General features: G+C 42.7%; 1 protein-coding gene across 2 annotated transcripts in view; it reads left to right on the top strand.

The window, feature by feature from the left end:
* The first annotated feature begins 3,807 nt into the window (after positions 1 to 3,807).
* dgcr8 (DGCR8 microprocessor complex subunit) overlaps positions 3,808 to 26,843 on the top strand; it is a 30,778-nt gene continuing 7,742 nt past the window's right edge. The window contains exons 1-10 of one of the 2 annotated variants that reach the window (XM_078421208.1): positions 3,808 to 3,874; positions 5,489 to 6,485; positions 8,035 to 8,197; positions 9,218 to 9,360; positions 10,831 to 11,176; positions 11,980 to 12,177; positions 14,154 to 14,255; positions 16,947 to 17,045; positions 18,370 to 18,452; positions 26,019 to 26,119. In XM_078421208.1, coding sequence (XP_078277334.1) covers positions 5,772 to 6,485; positions 8,035 to 8,197; positions 9,218 to 9,360; positions 10,831 to 11,176; positions 11,980 to 12,177; positions 14,154 to 14,255; positions 16,947 to 17,045; positions 18,370 to 18,452; positions 26,019 to 26,119 — 1,949 coding nt within the window. In that variant the 5' untranslated portion in view covers positions 3,808 to 3,874; positions 5,489 to 5,771. The other variant, XM_078421209.1, reaches the window with a different exon arrangement.

Below are 26,843 nucleotides of genomic sequence, written 5' to 3'. Positions count from 1 at the left end.
GTGGGAGGGGGTGGTGGTGTGGGTGTGGGGGGGGGGGAAACTTTTCTCTTCCTCACGGCGCGGGGTGCGGCTCGGCTGCGGGGCCTAACATCGCCCGCTGCGGCTCGGCCGCTGGACTTTACATCACCCGGTGCGGCTTGGCCGCTGGACTTTACATCCCTGTGCGGCTTGGCCGCTGGACTTAACAGTGCCCGGTGCAGCTCGGCTGCGGGGCTTAACATCGCCCGGTGCAGCTCGGCTGCGGGGCTTAACATCGCCCGGTGCAGCTTGGCTGCGGGACTTTTCACCGCTGGTGCGGCTCGGCTGCGGGACTTAACAGTGCCCGGTGCGACTCGGCTGCGGGACTTAGCAGTGCCCGGTGCGGCTCGGCTGCGGGACTTAACAGTGCCCGGTGCGGCTCGGCTGCGGGGCTTTTCATCGCTGGTGCGGCTCGGCTGCGGACTTGACATCGCCCGGTGCGGCTCGACCACTGGACTTAGCTGCGCAAGGCTTGGTCGCGGGCCTTTCATTGCCCGGTTCGGCCGCGAGACGTTTCAGCGCCCGGTGCGGGGACTGTGCGGGTCGGTCGGGGACGAGCTGTCTGTCCGTGGGCGTGGGGAAGAGAGTGGAAGTTTTGTTGCCTCCATCACAGTGAGGGGGTGTTTGGAGTCACTGTGATGGACGTTTGTGTTGGGGTTATGTGTCTTGTGTTCTTTTTTTTTTCTATGACTGTAATGTAGTTTCGTTCGGTACTTCGGTACCGAACGACAAATAAAGCTCTGTTATACCTGTTATGTTATGTGGACATGTCATTCTTCAGCCAGCTATGAAGGGTATAATGTAGAAACAATGAACTGCAGATGCTGGTTTATACCAAAGATCAACACAAAGTGCTAGAGTAACTCAGTGGGTTGGGCAGCATCTCTGGAGAAAAAGGATGGGTGATGTTTTGGTTCAGGATCCTTCTTCAGACTGACTGAAGAAGGGTCCCAACCCAAATCATCACCCATTCTTCTTCTCCAGAGATGCTGCCCAACCCACTGAGTTACTCTAGCACTTTGTGTTGATCTTTAATGAAGTGTACAAGTTGTAGCTGCAGCCTTGCATTTGATTCATTCTCATGGAGCAACCATATTCACTTCACAGTGTCTGCAGTTATGGCTGGCTATGTGTCTATATCAAAAACCTAATAAAATATGGAAGATGTCAAAACAGTCCCATTGCTGTGTGTTATTAAATTGTCTTTTTGACCTACATCTATGATATATTTGTTGCACAATTAAACTGGTTGTATCACTCCCTGGGTCATCCCAGTAAAGGCTAGGAATGCAGAAGTTATAAATTAAATTCCACAACCCATGCTAAATTAAACAACAATGTGACTGAGGTGAAAAATGGCCGTAGTTCGAAAACCTGCAGTTGACACAGCTACTATAACAGCATTAAAAAGATAGTAAAGGCTTAGAAAGATATGCGCCAAACAAGGACAAATGGGACTAGCTTAGAAGGGGCATTTTGGTCAGCATGGACGAGTTGTATGACTCTACTGCTCTTTTGGTTAGAGGCACCAGCAAGGAAATGCCTGTGAGGGGTGGGGGGGAGTTCAGACCCTAGAGGGTGGAAATAGGCTCAGGATCCCTGCCAGAGACAGCTGAATGTCTGCATCGCGTATTGTTTAAGCCTTATTAGATTCTTGATTACTACGGGTGTCAGAAGTTATGTGGAGAAGGCAGGAGAATGGGGTTAGGAGGGAGAGATAGATCAGCCATGATTGAATGGCAGAGTAGACTTGATGGTTAATTCTGCTATCTCCTACGATCTTCAGCCCACACTTGAAGAGGAGCCACTTTACTGGAGAATACCCAACCCTCGTGGAGCAAGGAATCAATGCCTTCTGACGGAAAGAGGCAGGAAAAAAGGCAGGAAAATATTAAGTAGATGCTGTGGTCGGGGACAGACAACTTAAGTGAGCCATTTTGATTCTAGTTTGCATCTGAGATTTGGGCATATGGAATAGTTATTGAATTCACTTTGATCAGGCCAATGAGAGAAAGAAGGGTGTTGACACGAAACATTACCTCAGAGATGCTGCCTGACCCTCTGAGTTACTCCAGCTTTCTATGTCTATCTTCAATGAGAGAGCAGTTGGTGCAAAAGGAACAGAACATTTTCCATTTGCTTCATTGGAACCTAAAAAAAGCACAGGGATTCACAAAACCAGATTCTGGAATCTTGACCAAAACACAAAGTGCTGGAGGAACTCAGTGGCTCGGGCAGCATCTATGAAGGAAATGGACAAACCATGTTTTGGGTCGGGACTGTTCTTCAGACTCAAGAAAGGATATGGAGGAAATATTTGGGTAGGTCAGAAAGAAGCTGGTTTAATCATCGACAAATAAATGAATGTTTTTTTTTTGGAGTTGTTTGACTCCCATAGGACATTATTTCTGATAAATTGCTGGAGTAAATCAGCAGGTCAGGCAGCATCATTTAGGGAATGGATGGATGACATTTCAAGTTGAGACCCTTCCAGCTAACTTCAACCAAATTCCCCCACCCTGTGTCCAAGCTTCAAACTTTGGCCCAGCCTGTGCCAAACCAACCTTTCTCCCAATGCAACCAACCGTATCAGGCGAAGCTTAAAGCATTCATACCTATTCTCCTCTCTGTTCCTTGCTCATCTCCCGACACTACCCACACCAAGCATCAATTCACACTAATTCCACTCTTGTCTCACTTTATTCTCCCCACATTCCCACCAATACTCCCCGTATTCGGTCATTGACCTCAGGGTCCTTTAGAGAGCAATCAATCTTCCAACCCGCGCATCTTTGGGACAGAAGAAACCCAAATGGTCACAGGGAGCATTGAAGGTCAGGATTGAAACTTTTTCTTTCGTGTCCATCCTCCATGTTTCAAATGTTACATCACTGTCATCGTCCATCTTGAAAAGGGCGCAAGCCTCCGGCGACAATCATTGGGAGCCATCACTTGTACAATAGATGATGGTGGTAGCAGAATTAGCTCAGGACACTTCCAGTTTCCAGCCCCGCGACGTGGACGCTTCTGTTCTGTGGCCAGGATTGAACTCGGGACAGGACACTTGTTGAACATAGAAAACCATCCCTGATTTTAGTCTGAAGAAGAGTCTCAACCCGAAATGTCACCATTCCTTCTCTCCAGAGATGATGCTGATGCTGATGCTGATGCTGATGCTGATGCTGATGCTGATGCTGATGCTGATGCTGATGCTGATGCTGATGCTGATGCTGATGCTGATGCTGATGCTGATGCTGATGCTGCCTGCCCCGCTAAATTACACCAGCAGTTTGAGTCTAATCCCTCATTTTATTTCAGATTTTCAGCAGCTGCAATATTGTACATGTTGATCCCTGTCACAGTAATTGGTGCAGCGGACCATCCGTCATGGTAGCGCACGGTTATTGGTGTAGCGGCACGTCTATCAGCCTAGGGGCGGGATGAGGGTTGGAGTGGGCGGGCGATAGTCATCCATCCGGCCGCCTAATTGGTGAAGCGAGACATCATTCATCCATGCAGGGCGGGACGTTCGGCAGAGTGGGCGGACGTTATCCCCCTATCCGGCTGCCTGATTGGTGAAGCGAGATGTCCTTCATCCTAGGGGCGGGACAATCAGCGGAGTGGGCGGGCGTTGATCATCTCTCCGGGCGTTTGATTGGAGAAGTGTGACATCAATCATAACTAGATAACGGGGATTGGTCTATGGATTGGACGCCCTCCATTCTGATTGGCGGAACGGGCCGTCGATCATCGGCGTGGGCGGGCTGTGGGAGGCGATGCTGCGGCGGGCGCCGGGGCAACGGCGGGGGAGGGGGGCGATGACACCATCGCGTTAGTGAGCGTGGCGGATACCACGGTAGGTTGCTGGCGACCTGTGGCTGGAAGCCGCCTTCAGGTGCTGTATTCTCCGCGGGAGTGTGTGGCGCGGGTGGGCAACGACGGTCAGCGGTCCCGGCCCGCACTAGGCCTCGACGCTGGGTTCTCCATCCCCGTCGGGAAGCCGCACCACCGCGCGGCCTCGGTGCTCAGGCGGCGCTCACCCCGCCGGGGGCAGCAGGCGGGAGGCGGCCTCAGGCGGCGGCTGGAGGGTGAAGCCGGTGGTTGGTACCCGCCCTCCCTCCCCGGGGGAGGACGGCGCTGAGCCAGGCCGCAGCCTCGGGCCTGCACTTCTCCAGCAGCGGCCACAAGGTGCGGTGCTGCCTCACCTTTAGCTGCTCTTCTGTCGGCTGAAAACTATTGCAGATACCTCCATCTCACCCCCACCTCTGCCCACTGTATAGCTTTAAAATAAAGTCAAAATGCATTCCAACTTAATTGTGTTTTACATTTTGGCTTCTTGAAACACCGCTATTTAACCTGTCCATTGTTTTAACTAATTCAAGGGATTCACTGAGGTCCTGAAACAACAAAACTATTAGTGTATCTTTAGAAGATGTTGGATTGTGGTGGATGTTCATGTTAAAATGTATTTTTGGGTGTTCTGTTGCTTTTTATTGGTATGAATTTAGTGGCAAATGAAATTCCTTGTATGTTGTAAGTAATCATAATCATAATAAAGCATGATTATGATTGTTTTGATAATTGAATTATCTTAATACCAATGATAAAAAAAACGTTAACTTACTGTGTGAAACATTTATTGTCTTCTGATTGTACTACTTTAGGTACAAACTTCTTTTGCATTTATTCTGGTTGTTTTATACTGCTGATTTCAGTTCTTATTTCAAAAAGGATCAATATAAATTGTAAGTTGTAAATTTGGGTTATCTAACACTGCATTGATGATAATTAATGTGCCTTGAATGTGGGATAAATTCATAACTCAGTACAGTACAAAGACACAAAATGCTAGAGTAACTCAGTAGGCCAGTAGGTACAGTACATGCATACATACACCTTGTCTCCATCAATGCTAGTAAGGACCTGTTCTGTAAACTTTCTAACTAAATTATCTCAACATTACTTACAATCCATGAGGTTTTAATAATGTTAAGTGGGCTGTGGAAAATGACTGGTATAAATGACCCAATATGACAAAACCTACTTTTTGTTAGCAGACTTTAATATAAAAGAGCTTCTCTTCTCATTGTTTTGCTATAGGATCTTTCACGTCTGTCTTAAGAGAACAGAAAGATCACTGATTATTATCTTTCACTTAAGAAGGGAGAACCATATAACAATCTAAGGGTGTTCCACAGTGCTATTCCATCAGACTGTATTTAATGTACCTCTGGGGATGGTCCTGACCTGAAACGTCACCTTATCCATATTCTCCAGCAATGCTCTCTGACCTGCTGAGTCATTCCACCACTTTGTGTCCCTAGATTGTAATTAAGTCTTAAGAATGGGACTTGTGGAGAATGGGCTGAGATTCACTTTGAAGAGCCATGGCATAGTTATGACGGCTAGGACTTTTGGTAGCTTATAATTAGGAGAAAATGATTAACAGCATTTTATTTTATCTCTACAGGTGATAAAGAATAGAAGATGGTCCTGAGGATTCAAGATGATGAACTCTCTCTAATCCCAGACGTTGATTAAGCTGAATACATTGTGATTTTCAATAATTGAGACAGTGATGCTAAAAGCTGTCTACTTTAATGAAAAGAATAATGTAGTCAGCTTAACTGAATCATCTGTAAATTGTGACTAGTACCATAACATTTAAATAATTCAGTTGGACTGATATATGTTTAATTCCTCCTTAATAGAGGATTAAGTAAGAAATTATTTATAGAATTAATTTTTAAAAGATGGAGATGTTTGAAAGCGTACCTCCTGTGGCCAAAGAGCCTTCAGCACCGCTGAAAGCTGAGCACCAACCGTGTCCCCCACCTCTTCCTCCAAGTATGCCGCCGCCTCCACCACCTCCCCTGCAAACGTCCAGTGACGCAGAAGTTATGGACGTTGGCTCTGGTGGTGATGGACTTTCAGACACTCCCGCGGGGGATTGTAACGCGCCCAGCCTGGACCAGCGCCGAACCATGGAATCCACTGTCATTAACGACCAATTCACAGCAGTGTCGGGAAGCTGTCCACTGAATCCAAGAACAGCGCGCCACGCACCAGCTGTTCCTAAGTTTGCCCCTGATATTAAGCTGCTCAAAGATGTTAAAGTCAGGGTTGTTTTTTCGGATAGCAGTAAAAGCAAAGACAGGCTGGTGGTGTATGCTGGTGTTGAGTCTGCTGGGGAAGGTACTGAAACTAACAATAGTATGAATGGAGGTTTGCATAGCACTCCTTTTGAAGGGAAGGAAGCAGTAGGGTCATTGGGTTTCTGTGGTAAAAGTACTGATAAGCAAGAAGTTGAAGACAATCAAGAAAAAAAAGTGGAATTTGCAGTGCTCGATGAACTAGACTTCCCGGAAAACTTCGAAACAGATGAAGTAGAAGGAGCAGGTTTCAAATCTGAAATGATCATTCAACAGGATCCTGTCGATGAAGAAGCTCTGAGTTACTCGTTTGAGGTATGTGAGCAGGGTTCAAAATACTCACGCGCACATGAGATTACACGTGGATTTATCCGTGTGAATATAAATGCAATGCTTTCCTTTCCCATTCTGTCCCCTAAGCCAGCCTTGTGCATGTAACATTCTTAAGTGCAATTGAGCCGTTAATCATTTTCAATAGAGATACAATGGGCTTTGAAATTCTTAACGGATAAGATTTCAAGTCACAGTGATCATGTTTTCTGATTGTCCACTCAAAATTTACATGCATCAGGTAATATGTCTAGTATTTTGAACCCTGTATCTTGTCTAGTCCACTGAGTGGCTCATCGTATCCATTTACATAGCTTTTAAATCTGATGAATAGCCCAAAAAGCTGACCTCCATTTATAGCACAAGCCTGTTGATGCACATAAATAGAAAAGAGGAAAAGACATTGACAGGAAAGGTTTAGAGGGATATGGGCCAGACACGGGCAAATAGGGTGAGCTTAGATGGGGCATCATGGGTGGCACGGACGAGTTGGGCCGAAATGCCTGTTTCCGTGCTGCGTTGGTAAATAATATAATGATTATTTAATGTACAATACTATTTTCGCTTGTTTCTGCAACTGGTCCCTCAATAGCATGGACGAACAGATGTACCACCTGCTGCATAATTGTGATGCCAGTCTCTTGTCTATGAGTTGGTCAGTCGGAGTTGTGTCCACCCATCTGTAGGTGTGTATGGATGAACCAACTCTGAAGACTGACCAGAGCATTAGATAAAGCTCAGTACAATGATGGCATTGATCGCAGGCCGGAACTCTAAACTCTGACAACGGAAGTGTCAAACGTGTATCTTTTGCATCTTCATTTTGTTGTTTGTAAGTGTTTCAATTTGAATTGACCTGCCCATTTTATATAAATATAAAACCATTGATTTATACAAATACATGAAGCTATTTTCAGTATTTAGAAATTTATTGTAATGCCAGTGACATCAAAATATTTAACGTGACTCCATATAATGTTTATAGTCAAGATCTCCAGTGATATCGTGCATGCCTAGACAATTTGGACATTCTTCAGACATGCTATAATAGTCTTTGTTTTAAGCCAGCATTTTGTGAAACACAGCCATTTGCATAATATTAAAAAACTAAAAATGCTTTTAAAGCTATCAGCACTTTTCAAAGTAATGTTTCGCCAAGAGTCTGTTAAAAAAATTATCTTAGTTGGAATTGAAGTTACCAGGGTTGATGGTTCATGGTATCAACTGAAGCCATTGTACATCAAGGAAGAACTGATTTGGTTCTAAGCAGTTTGAACATAGAAATGGCTAAGCAGGCACAACATTTTAGAGTTAGATATCTCCCTGTCATCAGTGTGCCCCAGAGATCCTGGCCCACCTGGATCACATTGTGAAATGATCTGTATTGTGAATTCAGTGTGATTCGCTGCTGCTCGCTGTGGTTCAGTTGAATCGAGGAAGTAATCTGAACTCAGCTGAAGTTGTTTTTAAAATGCCCCACTTAGAAATATTCACACTGTTATAGTAGGATGGCCTTTGATACTGTCTCTTGCAGGATGATTTTGATAACGATGTTGATGCCCTCCTGGAGGCGGTGCTGCCTCCTCCCAAAAAGAGGAAACGGGTCGATGAGGATGTTGCAGGTGACAGTGATCACCAGACTGATGAAGAAACAAGCGTGCAGCCAATGATGACCAAAATTAAAACTGTGTTAAAAAGTAAGCAAATTATTCCACCAACCTTGTTTTCTTCTTTTTCCTTCTGAAAGTGCTCTGTCGTCGTGCAGTTCCAGCCACTTATCGTATCTTATAATATTTGTTGAAACTTAGAAAATAGGTGCAGGAGTAGGCCATTTTGGCCCTTCGAGCCTGCACCCCATTCGATATGATCGTGGCTGATCATCCAAAATCAGTACCCCGTTCCTGCTTTCTCCCCATATCCCTTGATTCTGTTAGCCCAAATCTAAATCTAACTCTCTTGAGTACAGCACAGGAACAGGTACTTCAACCCACAATGTCCATGCCGATATATTTAAGGCAGCGACTCTAAAGGAATAGGTGATGTCGGAGGTTGAGGGGAGATTTGATCAAAGGATATAAATTGATGAGAGGCATAGATCGGGCAGATCTTTTTCCCCAGGGTGGAATTGTCCAACACACTAGAGGGCATAGCTTTAAGCTGAGAGGGGGAAAGTTTAACGAAGATTTGCGGGGCAAGTTTTTTTAATACAGATTAATGGATTAATGGGGGGGGGGGGAGTCTGGAACATGCTGCTAGGGGTGGTGGAGGAGGCAGATACAATAGTGGCGTTTAAGAGACTTGGATAGGCACATGGAATTGCAGGGGATAGAGTGATATGGATCATGTTCAGGCAGATAAGAGCAGTTTAACTTGGCATCCTGTTCGATGCAAACATTGTGGACCAAAGGACCCGTTCCTATGCTGTACTCTTCTATGTTCTATAAGAATCCAAATGATAATTTCTCCACGAGAGGTAAAGGGGAAATATTGGAGGCATGTTGAAATATCTGGAAAACGTTATGTTTACAGTGGCTGATGTAATTTTGTCATGTGTAATTTGAATCCACTCGATAGGGAGTATACTTTTATGTGGCTGTGGGTGCTAATGATCCGTGTCAATTAATTTTATTACATTTTCATTTCTTGGTTTCTGTGTCCTGAAAGAGCTGAGATATTTTGAGTCGTAGTTGGCGTTAAAATAATTTTAATTTCTTTAGATCGTGGGCGTCCACCGACTGAGCCCCTTCCTGATGGCTGGATCATGACATTCCATAATTCCGGTATTCCCGTTTACCTGCACAGAGAAACTAGAGTAGTTACCTGGTCACGACCTTATTTTTTAGGAACAGGAAGCATCAGGGTAAGATGAACTAAATAATAATGCTGTACACAATTACATTTATTTTATGTTGTTGAGGGCAGTGACTCTTGATTTAAAAACAGTTGCATGAATCCATGGAGGTCTTTTAAAAATAAAAAAAATTCTTGGGTTAGTAGCATGATTGACAAAGCCAAAAGTTGTTGCTCATGAAATGGTGATGATGGATGTTCGTTCAGTCACTGCAGCCCTGCTGAAGTATTTACTTCATATGCTGAAGTATTCTTGTTTGGGTTCATTGGATAAATGTTAGTTGGCAGTTCTTGCACCTTGGTCATTTTGATCAGAAGTTAAGTAGATTGCAGTCGGTCCCTCATTTTGTTCCCCTTCGATCAACTTGTTAGAAAAGTAAATGAGATGGCACAAAAGGCTAGCTTGTCACCACACAGGTTTTGGGTTGAATCTTATATTTTTACCCATCATTGTTTGATTCTGTTTCCCAATAAAGCCGTGGGTATTTAAATACTGAAAAATTATCCTGTAGTGTTTTAAGTTTCCCAAGTTGTGTTCTAACATTGGTATTGTATCAATCTGATGGAGAAGGTGAAACATTCGTTTAGTGTTTCCCACCCTGCCAATGGTGGGAAAATAAATTGTTCTGCAGACTTGAAAGTAATCATTTTGAAGGCAGTGGATCGGTTTGTAAACAACTTGGTTTATTCTCTTGATATTGCTAGTTATAAAATCGTGTATGTGTGCATGTTAGCTTAACCTTGTGACTTTGAGAGTCTGCTCTTATCCACTAGAATTATCAATTGTGCAGCCAACATCTTTTACAGACATTCCAAATACAATTTTTCATTTGTTTCTCCCATCCGTTATTATTCCACACCGATGCTAATTTTGTTTCCTGTTGTTTCCTCTTTTCATTATCTTAAAGCTAGTGCATAATTTGCTTATAGAGTTCGTCTGTTACTTCTATGAGGTGTTCTGTTATAATTTGTGTCGCTGAGGACCAGAAAATGTAGGGTGACACTTTTTGTATGGACGTATAGTCTGTAGGTTTTTGGCTCTTAATTCGATGTTGATCGATGTGCAGTCAGATAGTCTTGAAATGATGAAAAGAAACACCAAGTGCTGCAGTAACTCAGTGGGTCAGCCAGCATCTGTGGAGAACATGGATAGATGATGTTTTGGATCAGGACTCGTCTTCAGACTCTGAAGAAGGGTCCTGACCTGAATTGTCACCGATCCATGTTTTCCAGAGATGCTGCCTGACCAGCTGAGTTACTCTGGCATTTTGTTTCTGATTTGGTTACACCAGTATCTGCATTTCCTTGTCTCCAGAATTGAAATGATGTCCCACCATTGTGTCTTCAGTACTTGAAGCCCTGGCTTTCATGCAACAGCTCTCTCTTCATCATATCTTGGCTTTTGTTGTATTTACCACATGTCGTCTTGTGTCAGCCTTGCGGATCAGTGTTTTGTAAGTTTCTTTCTTGTTTCATGCAGAAACACGACCCTCCCCAGAGCAGCATTCCCTGTCTACACTATTTAAAAATGAGGGCTCAAGAGCAAGAGCAGAATATGGCGGCCAGCAATGGTGAGGTAACCAAAGTGACCATGAATGGAGATATGTCCCCAGACAAAGTTCAGAATGCTGCTGTAGAAATAAATGAGGAAACAGACTGCACTGCCGCTGAGCAAAACTCTGTCACTAATTCAGTATCTCTCAGTAGCTCAGGGGCAATGAACTCTAAAACCTCCGAAGAACGAGAAGCCTTGGGTGGAATCATTGCAGCAGGAGCCCTGGGGCAGGTGAAGGCTAAAGTAGAAGTATGCAAAGAAGAATCTGTTGGTAAGATGATGATCCTTATCTGGAATAGATTGTGGTCTTTCAAGCTGAGTATGTAACTTTTCCTATCCTCTTCTGCTGTGTGTGAGTGAGAGAGAGACCTCCACACATTTAAGAGAATTCGCTGTTGGACATTTCCACATCCTATTTTAGAGATATAAGATAACTCATCAACTTTTTTGTTGCATGCTTTCAATCCCTTTCGTAAGTATTAAATCCACACTAAGCTATCCTATTGGGTTATAACCAAATCAAAGGATGTTTTGTATATATTCAAAACTTTTATCTGTCTCGTTTTAGTGTTGAAAATTTGTTTTTACCATTACCGTGGTACATTGCCATTGCTGTAGCTATTGTAATGTGTTCTAAGATTTCCCAATGAATATGAATAATAATGTAATCATGCAGCTTACTTTATGCTTACAATTTGTGAGTATGGGCTTCGTAGAGTTGATAGCATAACATTTTTGACAGAAACCTTGTTACTGTCCTCAATCTGATTTTTGTGAATTAAGTTCTCATTTCGAGAGGTACTGCAGATTCCTGAAGTATTCCACAAATCTGTGCGGATGATTCATCCAGTTATTTGGGTTTTATTGCTGCAGAATAGTATCTTTTTCCTCTTCCAAGCAATTTTTAATGAACTAAATTACAGTCTTTGGAAATTGGATGTAGTGTTGTATTTTGTGCAACTTCCCAAATGCACATCTTGAGCCTGGCAGAATAGATAAGTTCACTACTTACTACTTTTCTCTCTCCATTTTATTGTCGACACAATTTTTTTAAAAAATCAACCAAATTTCCAGCCATTGATGAATTTAAAAAATACTTGGAAAAGCGCTTTGATTTTGAACAAGTCACTGTGAAGAAGTTCAGGACCTGGGCTGAGCGTCGGCAGTTCAACCGGGAGATGAAGCGGAAGCAGGCAGAAGCCGAGCGACCCATTCTGCCGGCTAATCAGAAGCTAATTACTCTCTCTGTTCAGGATGCACCCACAAAGAAAGGTAACAGAAATGTGTATCATTTTCACTAACTTCCACTTTGAACTCTGGATTTCTGTAACATTTTCTAAAAAGTAAATTTATGTTCTGTGTGAATTGATGCAGAAATCAAAGGCTGACATTTTGAATCCCGTGTATCTATAGGCATGTTGATTTTGATCTCGATGTCTAATTTTGGAAACTGTCAGTTTTGCCTCCATGTCCCCTCTTCTCCCCTCCACATACAAACACGTGCACTGTATGATGATGCAAGTGCACACACACATGGGTCTTCAATGAGGTAGATAGTAACTCGGTCTGCTCTAGTTGTTGGTAGGATGGTTCAGCTACCAGGTAACTCAACCATGCTACTGAGAGTGGTCCTGAGCTACTATCTTCCCCATTGACTATCATTTTAATTGGACTTTACAGGATTTTATCTCGCACTAAACGCGATTCACTTTATCATGTATTTGTACACAGTGGATGGCTCGATTGTAATCATATATAGTCTTTCTGCTGACCGGTTAGCACGCAACAATAAGCTTTTCACTGTACTTCGGTACACATGATAATAAACTGAACTAAATTTCTCTGTCCCCAATCTAAGCCCTGTGAGAGCAGAGAAGGTTGTTTTCACAAACTGGATATTTTGTTTAAGTCCTCCCATTTTGACTAGGCACATCTGGTCATGTTGACAGATTATTAGCACGAAGAGTTCCATTTAATAAGCTTGTTTTAATATTTATAATGTTTAATTTTGCAGTTGGAAATCGTGTAACAGACTGCTGTTCGGTGTTTCATGCATTGAACAGATGAGTCGTATTAAACTGCAGGAATGACAACAAACATTTCCCAGTAGCCAAAACTAATACCAGTGATGTATGAGCATAAAACGTGTTGTTTTAGTTGCAAAGCTCTACTCTTCAGTATTGTGTGCAGGATTACCTGGGCTTGAGGGCATTCCTCTGATTTTATTTCTGCCTAGAGGTGATTCTTAAAATGCAAAGTTCCTCAGAAGTATCTGTGTTATCAGGCATAAACTCTACCTTGGTATTCCAGCCCAACACTTTCAAAGGCCCTGTTACACCCTCATTACCCCAGTTATTCCCTCTTCTCCCCTACAGTTTAGTTTAGTGTCATGTATACCGAGGTACAGTGAAAAGTTTTTTGTTGCGTGTTGTCCAGTCAGCGGAAAGACAATACATGATTACAATCGAGCCATTTACAGTGACGAGAGAATAGCGTTTAGTGCAAGGTAAAGCCGGCATCGTCCGATTGAGGAGTTTCTCCTGTTGGATAGGAAATACAAAAGCTTAAGTATGTACACAAGATTCACAAACAGCATGTACACTAGATTCACAAACTGTTACCAGAGTACTGAACAGACTTCTCGTGAGTTAAAGGGTGTAGTCCCAATCCCACAATCTACCTCGTTGTGGTCCCTGAATTTATTTATTTTTTGTAATATGTAATGCGAAAATGGCTTCATCTTTGACCTGTACTTTGTCACAACTTGTTTAGTTATTGGTTGTCTTCCAGCTGCACCACAGTATTCATTGTCTTATTGTCTTGTGCTTCCCTGTAATTCCGTTGAACTCCAAATCAAGAAAAGCGGTGATCTAGAATATAAAAGATGTACAGAATAACCTTGAGTGATGCAGGAAATTTGAGTAATTAAATAGACAGATTGTATAATGAATAATGAACCGTAAAAATAAAATGAGTGGTACTGTATGTATTTATATATTGCATTAATCATCATTATTGGGATGACCATTTAATGAAAATTTGATTGAGCAAGTATGTGGCACTTATCATCAAATGTGTGATTTATTTCAGAAAGGATGAATGATTAATTTTGTGGTAGTACTTAATCTGGATATTTTATTGCGTTTAATTAAATGTTATTACTTGGTATTCCAAACACAATTCACAAGGGCTTAAAACTGCTTCTGACTGAGGTTTTTTCATTTAGAATCTTGCAATTTCTTTGTCAGAGTTTGTCATTAATCCAAATGGGAAATCGGAAGTTTGTATACTGCACGAATATATGCAACGGGTCCTAAAGGTTCGCCCTGTTTACAATTTTTTTGAATGTGGTAAGTTACCTTTTGTAAGTGTTGTTTTCAAATAATTATTAAGCGTTCTGCTCCATTTGCCCCAGAAACAGGCAGCAAGTTTTACTCCAAAGCTGTGGTGAGCACACCATTCCCAGGGGATTTTTTCCTATTTGAGTTCTCGCATGCATGAATGGTTGGACGAACTTGGATTGTTTTCTCTGGAGCAACGGAGTGTAAGGGGAGATCTGATTCTTTTTAATAAAATAATGAGATGCATAGATGGAGTAGACAGTCAGAACCTTTTTTCCCCAGAGTGGGAACGTCAAAGACTGGAGGGCTTAGCTTTAAGTGAGAGGAGCAAAGTTTTAAAGGAGATGTCCAGAGGAATGTTTTTTTGTTTACGCACTGTGATGGGTGCCTGGAACACGCTGCCAGGGGTGATGGTGGAGGCCAATATGATAGTGGCATTTAAAAGCCTTTTTGCACAGCAACATGGATTTGCAGGGAATGGAGGGATATGAATCACATGCAGGCAGAGGTGATTAGTTTAATTAACATCAGGTTCAGCACAGGCAATGCAGACCAAAGGGATTGTTTCTGTGCTGTACTGTTCCATGTTATATGTAATTCATGTACAAATGCTTCTGTAATACGACTGCACAGCATTAAGAGGTGGTTTTCACTGTCTTGGATGTGGACAGCGATAGTCATGGATGTCCTTATGAGAGGTATTGCCCAACCATTCACAGAAATGAAACAAAATTATTGGAAACCACAGTGTCTTGTCTCTGTCATTGGAATAATAAGGTTTATGCAGCAAATCCATAAATTTGGTCATTTTTAAATTGATGCCAGAAAACTGACTCAAAGCATAATCATAACATTTGATGTCATTTGAGCATCTCCAGAGGCTGGAACTTGCCCACTTTCCGGGTATTCTCCATTGGGTCCACAGAGCTCTATGTCCGACCTGAATCTCCTGGTCTGAGCATCACAGATGAACTCCCCCTACGAGTGATCAAGGCATTGACAATATAAGTTGAGACACCTACAATGTTGGATTGTTCTGTGTGAATGGGACCATGAGGATGTCTGCCTTAGTGAGAACCTTAGGAACAGGAGGTATGATTCAGTGGGTTCTCAGGAATAATGCGGGGTGGCCTTATCTCAGTAGATCAAGGATGTAGTGAATTACCTTGGGCCCTTGAAACAACATTTTTTTGGTCACAACTTGTGAAAGTTTCTTTGAGTCTTAAAAAGTTGTTCTTAAAAACAATAACTTTTTCTAATTGAAAAGACCATGTTTTTTCCATTTCCATTCCAGAAAATCCCTTAAATTCTGCAGATTATCAGAAGCACCTATTGATCCACTTTGAAAGCCTCTGATGTAGAAATTAGCCAATTGGTCTGATGATGCAGGTGTAGATTGCAATTGCTGCAGCCCAAGGCACTTTTAAATTTACCTTTCCCATAATTTAAAGTAATTATCAATTCATTTTACAGGCGTTTGTTATTGACTTTTAAAAGTGCTGACTCCAAATTCTCCCTGCAATTCAGACAAAACTCTCTTGTTGAAAGGATGTCTTTATGTGCAGAGTGGTCACGTAGGCCATGCTGGGAGTTGCTTATTGTTGCGAGTTTTCAATGGTAGCTCAGCCAGGGCAACAAGGGGGGAAATTGCATTGATAATAGGATATAGAACAGTACAGTGGTGGCTCAGTGACGCAGCGATAGAGTTACAGACTTACAGTGCCAGAGACTCCGTTTCGATCCTCACTACGGGTGCTGTCTATACGGAGCTTGTACATTCTCCCTGTGACCTCATGCCTCTTCTCCGGGTGCTCCGGTTTCCTCCCACACTCCAAAGATGTACAGGTTTGTGGGTTGATTGGCTTTGGTAAAATTGTCCCCAGTGTGTAGGATAGTGCTAGTGTACGGGGTAAGCACTTTTCGGTGCGGACTCGGAGGGCAGAAGGGCCTGTTTCTGCACTGTATCTCTAAACCTAAATTACAGCAGAGAAACAAGCCATTCGGCCCACAATGCTTGTGCCGAACATCATGCCAGGACCAACTCTTGCCTTCCGAAATGTAATCCATTTCCCCCAATCCCTGCAAATCCACGTGCCTATCCCAAGGTCTCTTTAAAGCCACCATTTTATCTGCCTCCACCACCATCCCCGGCAGCACGTTTGCCACCTGTGGATATATATATATATTTTTAAGAAAAACTAGCCCCACACATCTTTTTTAAACTTTGCTCCTCTCACTTTAAAGCTGTGGACTCTTCTAGTTGATACTTCCATACTTGGAATAAAGTTCACAACTTTGGAAGGTCCAGCTCAGGATGTAGGGACCTAATAAGTCGGTAAGCTATCAAGCCAACCTGGCATGAGCGATAATTGCAACTTTGCCAATATGAGCATCATCCTGAGAACATTTTTTGAAAGCACTTAAAACAATGGTGTATCTGACTTAGGCTGTGTTGAAAATGCTCAACCCTACAACTATGGGCAGTTGCATTTCTGGAATTTAAATAGTACTGTTCGCTTAATTGGTTGAACCTTAAACTATTTGTCTTTTGTTCATCGGCTTGGTTTTTCCAAATAAAAGTTTACAATTTTACTGCAATTATTAACACAAAATGACTAATTTAAACCTGCCATTTTAAATTATTCCAGATATATTTTTTGTTCTATATATTTTAACATTTGCATCCTGCATTTGCTTCAGAAAATCCAAGTGATCCTTTTGGAGCCTCGGTGGTTATCGATGGAGTCACCTATGGTACAGGAACTGCCAGTAGCAAAAAACTTGCAAAGAATAAAGCTGGTAATGATTGTTTATTATAACTTAATTGCCGTTGGTAACAGTGGAGACTGATTCAATTTAGTGTTCAAAAAGAGCTAGCTATAGTTCGGTGTTTCTAGATTGGTGGGATTTCTGGTCCATTGGAGTTATTAATTCCCCAATGCACTTAATTTTTTAAGCTGTCATCCAGTATTGCATTGAATTCTCCAGAAAACGACTATACGATAGAACTTTATTTATCCCAGGAGGGAAATTGGTCTGCCAAGAGTCATAAGTCATAATAGTAATAGTTGCAACTCCAATAGGTTGCTTCAGGAGAGCACAGGTACAAGGCACCCAGTGGAATCGGATGAGAGTGCGAAACATTCCATGGGGTGATCTCGGTGCCAAGCGTCAGGGTTTTCAGATGACAAATTATTGGGGTTTCACTGTACTATCTGGAAGGAAAGGATTGGCAGATAATGGGGTGAATGTGGGCAATTAGGACCGGCTCAGTTCCTTTTGCATTCTCACACTTACCTGAGCCTCACCGGATCCCCAGTTTCCATGCTCCACTGATGATTCTTACCGAGTTCACTGGAGAATTCATTATAATACCGTGTGGACACAAGGAACTGCAGATGCTGGTTTACAGATAAGAGACAAAGTGCTGGAGTAACTCAGCCAATTGGGCAGTATTATTATTTATTAGATTATTGTTGTCATGTGTACTAGGGTACAGTGAAAAGCTTTTGTTTGTGTGCTATCCAGTCAAAGAAAAGACTAGAGATGATTATAATCAAGCTGTCCACAGATAAAGGATATAGAGTGCAAGGTAAAATCCAATGAAGTCCAATTAAAGATAGTTTGAAGGTTCCGATGAGGTAGATGGAAGGTCAGGACCGCATCCCTGGAGAACATTGATGGGTGATGATTTGGCTCGGGACCCTTTTCAGGATCCCAACCTGAAACAGCACATATCCATCTTCTCCAGAGATGCTGCCTGACCTGCTGAGTGACTTCCGTACTTTGTGTCTTTTTTTTCTCCATTATACTGTTCCTTTGGACAGGCTGAATGGCTTCCTCCCTTGCTGTGAATGTTCTCTGATTTCATCCTTGGAGGATACAAGCTCTTTCCTGAGCAGCATTTTATAAATGTATTCGGTGTCCTAAATGTGCACCTTCTAATTCGACACGTTCCTCTTCCTGGAATTTGGAAGTATAATTTTGCATGCATTTTTCTTGTCTACCTACACTCTTACAGCTATAGTGTTCTTTCCGTGTTGTTTCTCGAAAGGGAACAGATTTTAAGTCTATTAGCCAGAGTGCACCATTTCAACAATTTGTTCATCTTTTAACTTTGCAGCTCGTGCTACACTGGAAATCCTCATTCCTGACTTTATCAAACAGACCTCTGATGAGAAGCCCAAAGACAGTGATGAACTTGAGGTAAACGCAATGCAGTGTAAATCTATTTCTTGTTTTCCAATGGGTCACAAGAGTATTATGTAAGAAATGGGATTAGACAGTGTGGCCCCTTGTGGCCAATCTGCCCTTCCGTAAGATTATGGCTGATCAGTTCCTGGCCTCCACTTTCCTGCTTAATCCCTGTAACCCTTCGTTCCCAATGTGCACCCTTGTTCAGACAGGCACACTTTGAATCAGGTATTTCAATACCACTTATTTTTTCTAAATTCAACTGAGTACAGGCTCAATCAATTCCTGTAAAATACTATCAATGCCAGCCTTCCACTGTTCTCCAGGGTAAGAAATTCAATTGATTCAATCTCCTCTGAGAATAAATTCTCTTCATCACAGTCTTAAACCCATGACCTCTTATTCTGAGACTGCTTCTCTGTTCTGACAGATGGCCTTTGAATCTTAAGTTTCAATAGGATCACCACTAAATTCCACTGAGTATAGACTGAACCTTTCCTCATAAAACAACCCTTCATCCCTGAAACCAACCTGGTGAACACTCTCCAAACTGCCTTCAATATCAATATATCTCCCCTGAAATAATCAATGAGATTATTGCAATTTCTCTCTGATATACACAATCATTTTCTTCAATTAAGTTTATTATTGCATTTCCGACCATCGAACACCCATACACTGGTTCTATCCTGCACACTCGGGACAATTTACAGAAGCTAATTGACCTCCAAACCGGCGCGTCTTTTGATTGTGGGAGGAAACCAGAGCACCTGGAGAAACGCACGTGATCACAGGGAGAAAGTACAAACTCTGTACAGACAGCACCCATAGTCAGGAACAAACCTGGATCTCTGGCACTAAGGCAGCAAATCTACCAATGCACCAATGTGCAGCTCTGCTGTGCGATGTCGTCCTTGACATTTTCATTCTGGGAAGGAGATTCTGACTGTGTCTACTCTCCATTTGTAGAGATGGAGAATTTCTTTGGCTCTTTCCTAAGTCTATCAGCACCTCAGAACCACAAAACTGAAGTAGAAGCGAGTCATCCTCAATCCCGAGGAACTAAACAGTTACTCACTGAAAATAATAATCACAGAATTATCAAAACACACTTAGCAGTGCTCACAACAAAGCTGGTAACATCTGCTGACCTTTATGCATTTATTAATTCATACAAAACCTTCCAGAAGGATTTTAACTCCAGTAATGAGGACCTTGGTGAGTTGCTGAGTTTAGCTGCACAGCTGCTAGAAATCTTTAATTCCACCAGGGACTTCCTGTTATTTCTTAGATGGTGTTAATATTTTCTGGATTTGTGAAGTTTATCATGTAAATTCCATTTGTCTCCTTAGTACTATCAGGAACTGCTCCTTCCCCTATGTAACTCTGGTTCTGACCGGTCCTTCCATAAGCTGGGGTGCTGTCACCTTCACCTCCATTGCTGGCATTCGACTTTGTGGAACTAATGCTGAGAACTATATCGTATCTTTCCCTTCGCTCTACCCATTATACGAGTTTGGCTTGGTTGTATTTCTGTGTAGTATAATCAGATCTGAGAGGATAGCAGCTTGGTACATGTGACAATAATAAACCAAAACCTAATATAAGGGTTTGGAAATATGAAGTTTGATCCATGAGCAAAAACTCAAGGAAAAAAATTAATCTTACTAACCAAAGGTTTTGAATCTTTGTCATTCATTATTCATGGCTTTTGATGATTAATGTTCATGTTTAGAATGAGCACAAGTATAAAGAGTATTGGGCCAATGTATTTCTGTCAGGGTTAAGGCAACAAGTACACTAAGCCCTGTTTGACTTTTTTTCCCCATTTTGTTACATTTCTCAAACTACCTGTACCTATTTTCCACTTTGTTCAATCAAGGATTGATTATGACAGGTGTAGAGAACTGAAAAGGGGGACAAAGAGGAAAATAGAAAGTGCAGGGGGAGGTTATAGAATGTGATTAGAAGGGTGAAGAGGGCACAAAACATTACAAGCAAGTAAGAAGGAAAACCCCCCAAGCGTATTCAAGACAAGATGGTAACCGGGGAAAGAGCGGGGATGTAAAAGGCTCTATGTGCTAGTGTGTGTGTGTGTGTGTGTGTGTGTAGGAAGGAACTGCAGATGCTGGTTTAAACCAAAGATAGACACATATTGTGTGTATGTGTATAATTTATTGTCAAGTCACGTGTACCGAGGTACAGTGAAAAGCTCAGCAGAAAGACAATACATGATTATAATCGACCTATTCACAGCATACAGATGTATGATAAAGGGAATAGCGTGAATTGCGTTTAATGCAAAATGAAGGCAGTAAAGTCCAATCATAGATAGTTTAGGATCTCCAATAAGGTAGATAGTAGTTTAGGGCTGCTCTCTAGTTGTGTGGTAGTTAAGGTCTTAAATGACTGCTTCTCATCTGCATTCACTATCGTGAAGGACCCTGCAGTTATAGAATTTAAGGGGGGCTGTGGATTTCTAGACCGCATTACAATTGAAAAGGATGAGGTAATACTGTTGTAAGGTGGTGCGGGGAAAGCCCTCTGAGTCATTGGGAAGTTTCCCATGGTGGTCTGAGACGCAAAGGATTGTAAAGCCTGCTTCAGTTTTTGGGATATTTAATTAAAAATAACTTTAAAAAAATGTATTTCTTTGAGCTCCGTCTCCTGCAACCTCACAAATCTCCTCCATTTTTAAACCTCCACCTGGGTGGTCACAGTGGCGCAGCGGTAGAATTGCTGTCTTACAGAGCTTGCAGCACCAGAGACCCGGGTTTGATCCCGACAATGGGTACTGTCTGTATGGTGTTTGTACGTTCTCCCTGTGACCACGTGGGTTTTCTCCAAGATCTTCGGTTTCCTCCCACACTCCAGATGTACAGGTTTCTAGGTTAATTGGCTTGGTATAAGTTTAAATTGTCCCCAGTGTGTGTCGGATAGTGTTAGATGGTCGGTTGCCGACTCGGTGGGCCGAAGGTCCCGTTTCTACGCTGTATTTCTAAACTAAACTAAATATCAGTCTGTGCCCTTTGGTGTTCTTGCTTAAGCCAAATAATCTTGGCTTTGTCTGCAAATGTGTCTGTGTTGCGTGTTCCTCCCTGGAAACATTCCTTTTTTTTCCTCCTGACTCTTCTGTCAATACTCAGCATTCACTAAATGTCATGGACAAATCTACTAAGCCGTTAAAATAAATGGAGGCAGTAGTCTGCCCTTTTCTCCTTCAGTTTTTTTAATCCAAAATAGCTCTCCCCTTGAATTAAAAATGGATGAAGCAAGTGTGTGTGAGAATTCATCTTGTCATCCTCATTTAATTTCAAAGTATGCGGGTGTGATTAATGTGTATCTGTCTATGGTGGGAATTGTATCATTTGTGTGTGCCATCACTTAATATCAAGGTGCAGTACTATTGATAATTTAGCCTTTTCATTTAAATGCTGTCATACAATAGTTTGGAAGCAAAAACTTCTAAATCTCCAAGTACTATTTTATTAATCATTTTTCTTAAATGTTGTCTTATTTGATTCTGTTTGTTACCAGTAAGGAGGAGTGTATTTAGATATAATTTTGCTTGAATATTTATATGTCATGGTCTTTTGAAAGCCAATTTAACATGGTCGCATATGAATTATATTTCTTTGCCATCCTCCTTTTTGTGAATTGTTGGCTGCTGGATATTAGCATTCATGCGCTTCAGCAGCCCCTGAACGTTTCACCCTAGAAGTCAATCTATTTGAACGCGAGTGGGTTTCATCACACCATCTATAAATGCTCACTTCCCAGCGGAGGTCATGAAATAGCTGTTGAGCGTGAACCCGGCAGATTCTCCCTTCCCTTTTGTTCTCTTGACATTGAAATGTCGAGAATGAACCCGTTTTGATTGCTCAAATCACCAGAGTCGTGTTTAATTGCTGTGTGTACCGACAACAGAACAGTGAAATTCTTACTTGCAGCAGCGTAAAACAGGCCTGTAAACACAATACATATGGATAATGTATAATAAACAGAAAAATCGGCACGGTAGCGCAGCGGTAGAGTTGCTGCTTTACAGCGAATGCAGCGCCGGAGACTCAGGTTCGATCCTGACTACGGGTGCTGTACTATAAGGAGTTTGTACGTTCTCCCCGTGACCTGCGTGGGTTTTGTCCGAGATCTTCGGTTTCCTCCCACACTCCAAAGACGTACAGGTATGTAGGTTAATTGGCTGGGTAAATGTAAAAATTGTCCCTAGTGGGTGTAGGATAATGTTAATGTGCGGGGATCGCTGGGCGGCGCGGACTTGGTGGGCCGAAAAGGCCTGTTTCCGCGCTGTATATATATGATATGATATGATAATAACCACAAAACTGATGCAAAGTAACCCATAGTCAGTGCAATCAAAGACAGTCCATAGAAGAGGATAGTGTAGTGTTCAAGAGCCTAATGGTTGCTGGGAAGAAGCTCCTCTTGAACCTGGTGGGCACAGTTTTCAGACTCCTTCACCTTCTCCCTGAAGGTCGGAGGGCAATGAATGCAGGGTGATCTGGGTCTTTGATATTGGCTGCCTTTTGGAAGCAGCTCCACCTATAAATCCCTTCGATGGTGGGGAGGTCAGTACCTTTCACAGAACAAGCCAGAGTTGAACCAGCCAATTTCCCTCTACGGATACTCTCCTCCGCCTAGGTCTCTCCCTCAACAACTTCTCCTTCGATTCCTCCCATTTCCTCCAAGTCCAAGGCGTAGCTATGGGCACTCACATGGGCCCCAGCTATGCCTGCCTCTTTGTACGGTAAGTTGAACAATCCATGTTCCAGGCATACACTGGCCCAATCCCCGAACTCTATCTCCGTTACGTTGACGACTTCACCCATGCAGAACTCATGGACTTCATTAACTTCACCACCAATTTCCATCCTGTACTCAAATTCACGGACCATCTCCGACACCTCCCTCCACTTTCTTGATCTCACCGTCCCCATTACAGGAGATAGACTGTTGACTGACGTCTATATTACAAACCCACTGACTCCCACAACTATCTCGACTACACTTCTTCCCACCCTGCTTCCTGCAAAGACTTTCCCCTACTCCCAATCCCTCGCCCAAGATGATGTGTTCCATGCCAGGATGTCCTCATCCTTTAGGGAACAGGGGTCCCCTCTTCCATCATTGATGATGCTCTCGTATGTCTCCTCAGTACTCTGCAGCTCCCCCCTTGTTCCCCCTCCCCTCGTCACAACAGGGGCAGTGTCCCCCTAGTTCTTCCCTTTCACCCCATCAGATGTCGCATACAACACACAATCCACCGACATTTTCGCCACCTCCAACGGGATCCCACCACTAGCTACATCGTCCCATCTCCACCCCTTTCCGCCTTCCACTGAGACCGTTCCCTCCGCAACTCCCTGGTTAACTTATCCCTTCCCACCCAAACCACCCCCTCCACAGGTACCTTCTGCAACTGCAGGAGATGCAACACCTGTCCTGATACCTCCACTATCGACTCTGCCCAGGGACCCCAACAGTCCTTTCACTTGCACCCCCTCCAACCTCATCTACTGTATCCGTTGTTCAAGATGTGGACTCGTATACACAGGCGAGACCAAACGTAGACTGGGCAATCGTTTCATTGAACTCCTTCGCTCAGTCTGCCTGGACGTATCTGATTTCGCGGTTGCCAAACACTTTAATTCCCCTTCCCACACTGACCTTTCTGTCCTAGGCCTCCTCGGACAGAGTGAGCCCCAGCACCTCATATGTCGCTTGGGCAACTTACAGCCCAGGGGTATAAATATTGATTTCTCTCACTTCAAGTAACCCCTGTATTCCCTCTCTTTCCATCCCTCCCCCACCCTAGTCACACCAGCTTTTTGTTCTCTCCTAGCAAGCAGCTGACAATGGCCTGTTTCCTTTATCATTGTTACTGTTTTGCATATCTTTCATTCATTTGTTCTATATCTCTGCATCATCGTCTACATCTCTCGCTTCCCTTTCCCATGACTTTCAGTCTGAAGAAGGGCCTTGGCCCAAAACGTCACCCATTCCTTCTCTCCAGAGATGCTGCCTGTCCCGCTGAGTTACTGCAGCTTTTTGTGTCTAAGCCTCAGCTGAACCTTGGCTGCTTGACTCGTACAGAATGTTATTGGCAAATCCATCTTTTTGCCTTGGTATGCAGCAGATGATGTGATTAAGACGATGAGCTGGACTCTCGCTGACAAAGTTGCACACCTTGTGAGAGTTAGTTTCTTTACACACAATATAATCTGCCATTTACAACCCTCAACCTTTTGTCAAACAGCATGGAAACAGGCCCTTTGGCCCAATTCGACCATGAGGTCCCCCATCTGCTTGCTTGTGGCACATTCCTCCAAACCTTTCCTATCCATGCATCTCTCCAAGTGTGTTTTGAATGCTGCTGCAGTATCTGCCTCATTTACCTCCTTTGGCAGCTTGTTCCATATTCCCACCACTCTCTAAGTGAATAGTTGCCCCTCAGGTTTGTTTTAAATATTGTACAGTGCCCGCTTGTGGACAGATGAGATGAAGATTAACTTGTATCAGATTGATGGCAAGAGCAAAGTATGGAGGAGAGAAGGAACTGCCCAAGATGTCTGTAACCAAAGTCTGCCACCCACATGTTTAGACCGTAATGTTGTATCCTTATTATTTTGATGTGTTTATGCTTTATTCTTAATTGTTAACTGTATGTTTGTGTTGTCATTTGTGAGTGGAGCACCATTCCTTGTATATGCACATACTTGGCCAATAAACTTATTCATTCAAGATCCAAAGCATACCACCTCATCTGAGACAATGAAACACACCTGAGCAATTACAAATGCCTGTGAAGCCATGTGTCGCAAACATTATGGTGCCCTGAAATGGGAGGACTATGTATAAAAATATCTGTAATTTCTACATGGTGAAACCAAAATGTATAAAAATTGCCTTTATTAAAATCTGACAATGTGCACTTTAACCACATGTGATTTTTTTCTATTACAAATCTCAAATTGTGGAGTACGTAGGCAAATAAATAAATGATGAGTCTTTGTCCCAAACATTATGGAGGGCACTATCTCTCTCACTTAAACATGTCCTCTTGTTTTTGATTCCACTACCCTGGGTAAAAGACTCATTCATACTATCTATTTCCCTCAGCCTCTTGCGCGACAAGGAATAAAGTCCCAGTCTACCCAACCTATTCCTTCAGCTCAGGCCCCTGAGTACTGGTAACATCCTTGTATATCTTCTCTACACTCTTTCCAGCTTAATGACATCCTTCCTATAGCAGTGTGGCCGAATATGAACACAGTACTCCAAATGCGGCCTCACCACCAAGTTGTACAGGTGTAATTTTTTTACACTGTTCACTTTTTTACCTCCTCTCTCAGTTTGGAAAAAACCCCTTTGATCTGGTTTTTTTTTTTGTTCTCTTGATGCAGTTTCTCAGTGCCATCTAGCGTCAGTACTTATTGATGCACCATAAATTAACATTGGCATTAGTGGTATTCACTGATCTTTAAAGTAGAGCTCAAAGTAAACCATGAATAGTGTGGCTCTGCCTTGTGGAATAGTAATGTGGATTTCATTCTATTGTAGTACTTCAACCACATCAGTATTGAGGACTCAAGGGTGTATGAACTGACCAATAAAGCTGGACTGTTGTCACCATATCAAATTCTCCATGAGTGCCTTAAGAGGTAAGTCAGAACATTGTAGTTTCCTCCTTCTGATCATCAGCCTGACATTTGCTGCATAAGTGAAATTATGCTTTTATCTCTCTGACCTGTTCCTCCACAACTTCCATGTCTGATTTTTATTTCAAATTATAAGAAAGGGGTACGAAGAAACAAGTTGAATTGAATATATATTTGACACAAAGTGCTGGAGTAACTCAGCGGGTCAGGCAGCATCTCTGGAGGATATTGATAGACCCTTCTGAAGAAGGGACCCCACACAAAACGTCTCCTCTCCACCCTCACCAGGGATGCTGCCTGACTCGCAGAGTTATTCCTTCATCTTGTGTCTTTTTTTAGTAAACCCACATCTGCACTCAGAGGGTGAATCTGGAATTTATTGCCACAGAATGCTCTAGGGGCCAAGTCAACAGATATTTTTAAGGCAGGGTTTGACAGATTCTTGATTAGTAAGGGTGTAAAAGGTTATGGGGAGAAGGCAGGAGAAGGGTTGAGAGAGAAAGATAGATCAGCCATGATTGAATGGCAGAGTAGACTTAATGGGCCGAATAGCCTAATTTCTGTTCCTTGAACTTAAGAGGTGCACACCCATACACTGCCATGAAGCTGAGGATATGCCTATAAGTTTTCTGTCTTAAATCCCTAAATAAATCTTTAGGTCCCTAGATAAAGGAAGCTTTAAATGTAAATATGTTTATGAGTGGGGTACTCCAGGGTAAAAGCTGTT

The sequence above is a fragment of the Rhinoraja longicauda genome, chromosome 25 (assembly GCF_053455715.1).
Source record: "Rhinoraja longicauda isolate Sanriku21f chromosome 25, sRhiLon1.1, whole genome shotgun sequence".
In the NCBI taxonomy this organism is placed as follows: Eukaryota; Metazoa; Chordata; class Chondrichthyes; order Rajiformes; family Arhynchobatidae; genus Rhinoraja; species Rhinoraja longicauda.
The sequence above is the reverse complement of the archived record's forward strand: the minus strand, read 5'-3'. Positions and strand labels throughout refer to the sequence as shown.